Raw genomic sequence first — 9,659 nt, forward strand, 5'->3', positions numbered from 1 at the left:
TGATGTACTTTGAACTATTAGTTTATTCACATTGATTATTATAATTCCAAGTCACCAATATGTATTCTTATCTTCAATTTATCGTCTTATTAACTGACTTGACATATTACTGCTTTACTAATACAGCTTGTATTAATTGGTATATTTTTGCTGATATAAAATAGCTAACAATTTACAATTGCAATAAGTCTTATGTATGTTTTCATTTTATTTTCAAATTAGGACGTTTACAGCGACAGACGAAAATGAAGATAAAGATGAAAAATTAAATATCTTCTCTCTTGCCTCTGGGCATTTATATGAAAGATTTTTGAAGATCATGATGCTAAGTGTTATTAAACACACTAAAACACCAGTCAAATTCTGGTTTTTAAAAAATTATCTTTCACCAACACTGAAGGTAAATGTTTATATAAAAAATGTTTATATAAAAAATAGTAGTGAATTTTTTTTCTTTATTCTTTTCCCAATTATGAAAACAAGTAACAAAGTCTTATGATATAGGATTTTTTGCCTCATATGGCTAAGGAATATGGCTTTGAGTATGAACTTGTTCAATACAAGTGGCCTCGTTGGCTTCATCAACAAACTGAAAAACAGAGAACTATTTGGGGATATAAAATTTTGTTCCTTGACGTGCTGTTTCCGCTGAACGTTAAGAAAATAATATTTGTCGATGCCGATCAGGTAGGCAAATTTAAAATATAGCGATATAACTATTCTTAATTATTTTACTTGTTTTTTTTTTTAATTATTTATCATTTTTGTACAGGTAGTAAGAGCGGATTTGAAGGAATTAGCAACCTTGGATCTCGGCGGTGCACCTTATGCATATACGCCGTTCTGTGACAGCAGAATCGAAATGGATGGTTTCAGATTTTGGAAGCAAGGATACTGGAGAAATCACTTGCAGGGTCGTGCTTATCACATTAGCGCGCTGTATGTGGTCGATCTCAAACGATTCCGTCGTATTGCCGCCGGAGATAGGCTGCGAGGCCAATATCAGGCATTGAGTCAAGATCCAAATAGCTTATCAAACCTTGATCAAGTATGTAAAACGAGTAATTTTAATATTTACAGTATAAGGATTATATATTGTTATTTATTATAATCATTACATCGTCGTTTCTTCGCGTTTTTATAAAATAATCGATGACGATTTTAGGATCTCCCTAACAATATGATCCATCAAGTGGCCATCAAAACACTGCCACAAGAATGGTTATGGTGCGAAACTTGGTGTGACGATGCATCCAAGAAATATGCCAAAACTATAGATTTAGTATGTATTCTCAATTACATCGCAAAAATGAATATATTGTAACATTTTATATTGTAACATTCTAACATTTTAGATTTATTAAGTAATTATCTTTTTCTTTCTTGTTTCTTGTGTTATATAGTGTAATAACCCGATGACTAAGGAAGCGAAATTACAAGCAGCCATGCGTATCTTGCCGGAATGGGTGGGTTACGACGAAGAAATTAAAATTCTGCAACAAAAGATAGAGAATGCAAACAGACAGACATGGAGAGACAGTGGTATATTTCCCGCCATATATTTTTTAAATGCATGTATATATTTCTTTTTACGAGACATTTATTTCTTTTCTTTGTTTCAGAAACTGTTGATCATGTCTCAAACCACAATGAATTGTAAATTATATATGATGATCTGAAGGATATATTGAATTCCAAGAAACAAATTTTATAACATTCTGTATAAAGAAATCTTCGTTTGTTCTAAATTAACAAACGTCAATACGTAAAAATTTATATATTTTACTTTTGTAATTAATATTTAGCACTTTATGTGTAAATATTTGCTATTGATCGTGTAAACTCTCAAAAATAAGGAATGTATTGGAAGCTGAAGGTCTCTATTACTTATTAGATCCATACTTCGTGTAATAGCTTAAATTATAATCTTCAAAGTAATCTCATCTTTTCATATTGCAAACGCGCAAGATTACTACTTCTTTACATCAAATCGAAACAAGAAGTCAGTAAAGTCCATAATTGCTGATATTACAGTATTCTGGTTATTCATGAGCATATAATTCTGTTCATGTTATCGAGCCAATGTTGTGATTGATTATTGTCTACTATGATAGTTATAAGAAATAAACTTGTAACATTTGTAAAATATCTTTGATATTTCCTCCTGCTATAAGAAAGACTACAAAGAAAAAAAGAGTCAAAATTTTATCGACATTCGGCTTTTAAATAAAATTTGTCTGTACATAATGTTATATACTGATAAATTTATTCGTGGATATTGGAAATTCGATTTTATTTTTAATGAGTTTTTGCGATATATTTTTCAGCACGGATCATTGCATGCGTTAATGACGATTGTGTCTTTCGTGGGAATTTATTTTGAACGCCGCGGCCGCGAAGCTAATCAGAGCGAGGCGAGCGAAGAAATTTGACACATTTCTGTAACCCAAACATTCCATAATCCAACAATTCTTCGATCATATCAAAATGGGAATGATAGAGCAATGATCGGAGCAGGCTTAAAACTATTGCGTCCTATCATTGATCATTTTTCAATTGAGGATCGAGTGTAATGCGCGAGGTCGCATGAAATGGACTAATTTTTTGTGATAAGGCACATTTATCATCATTTATCTTATTTCGTTATTTCGCTAGAATTATGTATCAACGAATGCGTGAAATCTCAACAACGCGAACTTGTCTTCAGACATCTGTACATCTAATCAGAAGCGACTCCTCTTGATGATTCTCATGAAGACAAAGATATCAAATTGATTGATCTAGGTCGTCATGCGTGCGTCCCCTTTGTTCATAATATTTATGTAAATATATCGAGAGAGAGAGAGAGAGAGAGAGAGAGCCAGACCGCCACGCACTAATGACATCTCCCGACGATAGTAACCCCGCGCTGTCGCAGATTTGCCTTGTCTTGCCTTGCCTTGGCTGCGCGATCGGCTTGGCGGACGGCTTCTGTCAATTGTTCGATGCTCGCGCACCCGCATCGTTCGCACTCCTCCTCGACGATCTGCCTGGAAAATTCACGACATGGATAACAGCGGAGATAAATCCGCCGACGTAGAAATTCTCGCTGTAGTTGCCGAACAAAACAATATAACTAACAAGTAAGTCTTGACAATATATATTTTGATATTCGAGTATGACTCGTTCTTTTTGAATTTTTTGTTAGCAGAATTAATTCAATTTATAATTAATTGAGTTCGTTGAGTATTTGATACTTTTGCAAAAAAAAAGTGCCTTTCTTAAAATGATATTTTGTGGATAGCAAAATTGTTCTGATAATCTGATAATATGCAGTTTAAATAATTGAAACAATTTAAAACATTACTAAAATGAAGAAAATAATTAGGAATTGAAGAAAAGAATACCTCTTAAATTAATTCTTGAGTTGAAAAATTAAAAATTTATTTTTATATATTACTAAAATTTTATTATAATACTTAGTACAAATATTTATATATATATATTTGTTTGTTTTTTTGTTTTCTGATCTTTTTGCATTAAATTGCATTACTTTTCTATAAGAAACCCATTATTACAATAATAGATTATCAAGTATCGATCAAACATACGCGTTATCAAATGGTCACAAATCTTGACAAAAAATGCAAAGTAATTTTCATGTCGACTGTTATTGTTAGAAAATTTATAAATTGATGGCAATACTAATATAATTTATCAAAAAATCTGAAATAACACGTTAAATTATCCGTACCAGGGACATGCCAATCATTAAAAATCTTGCCTTTATGCTTTTTTATCGGAGCCGTAAACGTAGTTTTTGATAGACAGTCGGAGGTCATCCATTAATAGATATTATTTCTTTCTGACTGTCCAACATTCTGTGTGACGACCTTTTTTCTTGCGATCACGTTTCTGCGTAAAAACGTAAAAAGGCAACCCTAAGTATCCAATTATTTTACACGAAACCCTACCCCTCGTTTCTTGCGATATTCTATCGAAAGAGTTACAAAACATCATTGCACCAGATAGCAGCCAGTAGTTCTGGTCGAACACTACCGTGAAAATGGACTTCAGTTGCACCGTTGACGAGTAAATAACAAGTTTAAAATTGTTCTTAGCTTTTCACTTTCAATATTGTTATTTCAATTTATTAAAATTGCTAAGTTTGATTTCAACAAATGATTCAATTTTAATTTACTCCAATCAGGCAATCGCATGATCTACGATTTCAAAACATTACCGGGATCTTGGATAGTGCGTACAATTTAGAATGGAAAATGAACTTCCGTATAACATTGCATTGATTTACGAGTTTTTATCATGTGAGCGTAGCTTTAGATAAGACCCAGTTAGAGATAATTTAATAAGTATTCTCATCTTCTCGCTTTACGCATATTCATTTTTCCGAGTATCTCATAACACACGTGTTTTTGCATTGTGCATTGATGCACAATGCAAACCATAGCACACGACTATCAGACATTTAAAAAGAAGTACACGTAATAGGCAGCATATCTTTATTATATTTCATCGTACGTCAAGACTGTCTATATTTTTATGCTGCGAGTGACAGTGATTTTTGTCATACAATTACAAAAGTTAGATGAACATTTTTTTACATTAAATTTGACGTTTCAACTTTTAGCAAAGAGAAAAGAGAATATCTATTGTAAATATTGTACTGTTCTCCTTCAGCTTATTTATCTTCTTTTAAACTGTCTCTTTCGTAATCTTGCTTTATTAATCATTTAATCAATATTCCAATTACACGAATACATGTCAACAGAAAAGATATTTACTTCTCAAGAGCATGCTTGAAATATTCACCATACAAATTTGTAATAATATCATATATTTTGTATTCTTCAAAAATATTAAAATTGCTAAGTTTGATTTCGTAAGGTACCATTTCCATGTCTCCCTCATTAAAATCTTTATCTTATCACCGGGTCTAAAATGAGTCGAAAGTCCTAAGTCTTATCGATGAATTGGTGAAATTGGTCAATTTATACGACTAAGGCTCGGTTTTTCATTATCTAATTAACTTGTCATTAAATTTAATGATGATTCACCCAATGGGTTTCATTCATGACATCATCATAAATAAAGCCTCTCATTTTGAATAAAACATTAGGTCAAGCATAAAGGTTAAACATAAAGGTGCGTTCCATTTGGCGCTCACAATGCTCACAGCATTATCTATCTTTGTAATATTTGATAAACACTAAGGATAAAATAATTCTATATAAGCGTTTTAAGCATCAAGTGGAAGACCCTATAAGTAACAAAAAAATTTAAGCAATAAAACGTAAGAGCGAATTGACCAATTAAAGTAGGATCAATTAAAGTAAGCCATTCCTGATGAAAATTTTTCTCATTATTTTTATACAAATTGGAACATTTTTTAGAAATACTCAGAAATATTCGGAAAGTTTACATCTTCTCTCAGAATTTTTCATACAAGTGAATTCTGAGATATTCTGAAATTTTCTCATCCCATAATTTAAAAAAAATATTTTTAAATTTTTTAGATTTTAGAACATTTCATCAAAAATTATACTTACAAAAAAATCTTAAAAATCTTATGATATTTTATAATTAATATATACGAAAAATTCTGAGAAAAGATGTAGATTTTCTGAGAAATGTTCCAATTCGTATACAAAATATATAAGAAAGTAATAAAATTATATATTTCCAAAAATTCTGAAAAATTGTATAGAAATTCTGAAAAATTATATTAAAAATTCTAAGAAAAATTTTCATTCAGGGATGTAATCAGCAAATCCAATATATTAATTTCCTTACGTCTTACTACTTTTAAAAAAGATTTTGTGTATTATAGTTTTAATTAACAATAAAATTAGAAATGCGATTACTGATTTTCTTAAGAGATTAGCCAAATTCAACTTTCTTCCTTTCCATTGGTCACCAAATGACTCGCTGTACAATTAATGACTTATTGTGAATGTGAAAAATTATAATAATCATCTACTTATAAATAAAGATTTAGGACTTTCAACTACCGATTCATTGTAGACCCGGCGTTAAAATTTTTTATAGATTTATTATGATAATTTTGGAAACCATGTCAACAAAAGCTGTTGATGAAATCTCTATATTTTTTCAAGAACAAGTCAATTTTCGCTCGATTAAGGGAATCTGTTAAAATTTAACGCAGTCGGAGGATGACGTGATCACAGGAAGACCCTCTCGATTATGAAATCCGCTTCCTCGCGCGATCGACAATCGCCTCTTTGAATCGCCGCGTGCTTCTACATCACATGTATCAATACCTCTCTGGAAAGTTATATGAACGTGCCCGCGTGTTTATTTCACCTTCACCACTCGCTCAGTTTCAATTCGCGCTCCATGGCGTGATTTATGATGTAATCGAAGATTTTCGCTTAGACTCACTTCGTCCAGTGGGATCTCTCACTATAATCCGTATGGAGTTTTAAGAAACACATCTAAGGAATTTTTCCTTTTTTTTTTGTAAAAAAAATCGGAAAATTGACATTTCGCGTCAAGAGTATCAATCTCGTGCTGGATTTTTGAAAGAACGTTGGTCTTGTTTGGTCTCATTCGAGACTTCGAGACTATCGATTGATAAGACGTACTACAATCGGCGTGATTATGGCGAAGACGGTGATCAATGCGAAAGGAATAAATGCTTGCCAATAAATCGCACATTATTCACACGACTAATCCACTGCGGATGCGATAAACCGGATCCGACTTGTGAAAGCACCTGTTGACACTAAAAAGAATATGCGGAGTGATCGTCAAACTTTAAGATACAAGATATATCAGTGATACTTATAGATATATCGGTGATACTTATAACTAGGATAGCGGGAGTGCTCAGAAGTTTTAAAAACTGAGCAACGTGCGATAAGAAGAGTTTTATCTAAAAAGCGGCTAATTCAATCAGAATTTCTTAAATCGGAGCTACATTTCCCCAACGATTTCTCCCAGACGAGTTCAAAGACTTGAAGTTATGGATTATTAAAAAATAGTATTCTTTACGAAGTTGAGTGTGGGACGAAAGCTCGATGGAAGAGTCGTATCTTCTCCAAATGGAGATAGAAGAAAGAGACGGTGAGAGAAGATAGAGCAGGGAGTGAGAGAGCGAAGTATTAATGTAAGTGGGGATTTCTGATAAAGACAGACTATTTGCAAGAAAAGGCCAGACAGACTGGGAAGGAAAGATGTAAAAAAAAAAGGAAAGAGAAAGAGAAAGAGGTGGAAAGAGAATGCTCGTATATAAGAAGAAGATAGACCGATTGCTAATGTTAGATCTTTTATCTGTCAGACGAGCGGACCATGGGTCTTCTTCCACCGAAAGAGCGGCAAGCCGCAGCTCCGTGCCTTCGTTCTTCGTTCGACGAGTGACGGTTGCAGTCGATTCGCGTCTCTCTGATCGTCCGGAGGACAACAATCCACGACTTCGCTGATTACAACACGTACCAGTCACCGTACCTCCTTCCTCGATCATCGCCTCCAAGGCGACTTCTCTGCCTCGGACGAATCGCGATTTTGTCTTCCTCTTTTTTTCTGGCATTCGTCTACGACTCGACGAAACGAAAGATCGTTGAACGGATCCCGTTCAAAGAGGATCAACACGGCGACGTCACGCTATCGGCGGCCGACCGACTGCGAGCTGACTGGATGAGCTGGATCCACGAACGCTCCACCTCGGGATCGATCATGGATGACGAGAAAATCAAGCTGTGAGTTTTTTCTCCAGTCGCAATCTTTGGTCCTCGCTGTGCGCGAGTCAGGTGAGATATGGCGAAGGAGAGATTGCACGGGACCAGCGAGTGGAAAATTTCGCGACATTGCAGAAACTTTGGGAGAAGGGGCTACTGTCAATCTCTCAGATTGCGCTCCGTATACTACGGGTTTTGGTTTGCTCTGCAGCTTTGAAGGATACAACTGTGGCCTTCCGATGCGCGACTAATTGTTGTTCTCCGTAATTTGTGTGAAGAGCTTGATTTCTTAAGAGAGATGATGGTGCTGCGTGAAAATATGACAAGTGGTGTCCATTGGAATCAGAAAAATTGGAGTGTGTCGTTTCTTGAGAGAGTATCTTTTGGAAAATTGTTGATCTTCACAATTAATGTTCGCACATGAATATCGGGGTTTCTTCTCTTTTCAGAATATATCGAATTATCGATATCGAATTATATTGATAGACGAAAATATAATCGTTGGCTAGCGAAATCGATTGGAAAATTAATCCTTTGGAGGGAGAAATTACATGCACGCATATTGTCAATCATCCGATAACATATTCATGATATGATCATTGAAATCTTTCGATAACATATTCATAATAAAAAATATTTTGAAAATATTTTGAACAATTTTTTTGCGTTTATATTTGAGGCGTAAGTCTCTTTTAAAAAAATGTCAAGACATCAAGAATTTCTAAATTATCAAATCTGTTTTTTTTTTTCTTATGAATTATTGTACACTCTTGTATTTAAAATGAAATAGATATATGTTTGATATTTGGCAAAAGTAAGAAAAAAGTTATAGTATAGTCTAGTGCAGCAATAAAAAAAACACACACATTAATCTTTCATAAATTAGAACTTCTCATTCATAAAAGTTCTCATTCATAAAAAAAATACACTTTATATAACATCACGGAACAGCCTTGAAAGAATCTAATATAAATACAAAAACATTGCTGAATGTTATTATAAAAAATTCTTACTATTTATTGATTATAATCAACTGTCTTTTGACATTCACACATACTCGTCGCATTGTCGGAGAAAGCTTTCCTCTTTCGATTTCTCTTTCTTCGAGCAATGTCTTCGCGTGTTAACAAGTCGCAGAGCTCGCTCACTCAATTGCCGAAATTATGCAGCAATTTTACCGTATGCGACATGCATTGTTATAGCTCTGCAAACACAAGGCCGTGATTCCCCTTCACTTTGCCACGCGACAGGATCTCAATACAATGATTGCACGCGAGGACATACAACAAGTTTCACGAGTATTAACAAAAACCTAGACATTTCTTCCCATTAAACTGTCGTGCATAATTGTAGTTCTCTCATATAAAAATAACAAATCAGGTTTTTCCACTTATCTACTCGACAAATCTCCGCGGTATAAGACGTAAATTTCTATTTTTCCCAACACATGATTCTTTTTTTATATATTAATTATAGTCCTTACAACTCGTTTTGCAAAGATCTACGAAATTAGAATCTCGAAATAAACAAGATCCTGGCGAGAAAAATCATTTCGTTCTGCTGACAACTTTCATTGAATCGTTTTGTTACTCCGTTTTCTGGTGTTTCCCGCCTGGACATTTACGATAAATCATTGAACTCGGATAAAATTGCGTCAACATCATTTACGTAAATCATAACTCCGAGAAACTACATAATTATGAGGAACTACTCGTGCGAAAACGATAAGGGAAATGCACTCTTGCATGATTCCCTTCTGTTTTGTTCATCACGGAATATTTTCAGCAAATGCCGGAGTAACGGGATCAGCTTTGACCTGAAAATATCTCGGTGTCCATGGACCTTCAAAATGTAGCCTTGAAATACTTTGCGTCTCCGATGTCTCTTTTTTGTTCTCTTGCATTAGTAATCCAAACGTGAATGGATTCATTGTTATACATTTGTATTCGTATATATATATATATA

The 9,659-nt window shown here is 33.8% G+C and overlaps 1 protein-coding gene across 1 annotated transcript in view; it reads left to right on the forward strand.

The window, feature by feature from the left end:
• The window catches only part of LOC108694403 (UDP-glucose:glycoprotein glucosyltransferase-like), a 24,308-nt gene that overhangs the window by 5,769 nt on the left and 8,880 nt on the right, over positions 1-9,659 (forward strand). Inside the window, 7 exon segments of the mRNA XM_018203840.1 lie at positions 223-400; positions 505-687; positions 773-1,048; positions 1,166-1,282; positions 1,404-1,545; positions 2,973-3,035; positions 3,038-3,122. Coding sequence (XP_018059329.1) covers positions 223-400; positions 505-687; positions 773-1,048; positions 1,166-1,282; positions 1,404-1,545; positions 2,973-3,035; positions 3,038-3,122 — 1,044 coding nt within the window.

This window comes from Atta colombica, unplaced genomic scaffold, assembly GCF_001594045.1.
Source record: "Atta colombica isolate Treedump-2 unplaced genomic scaffold, Acol1.0 scaffold12, whole genome shotgun sequence".
NCBI lineage: Eukaryota > Metazoa > Arthropoda > Insecta > Hymenoptera > Formicidae > Atta > Atta colombica.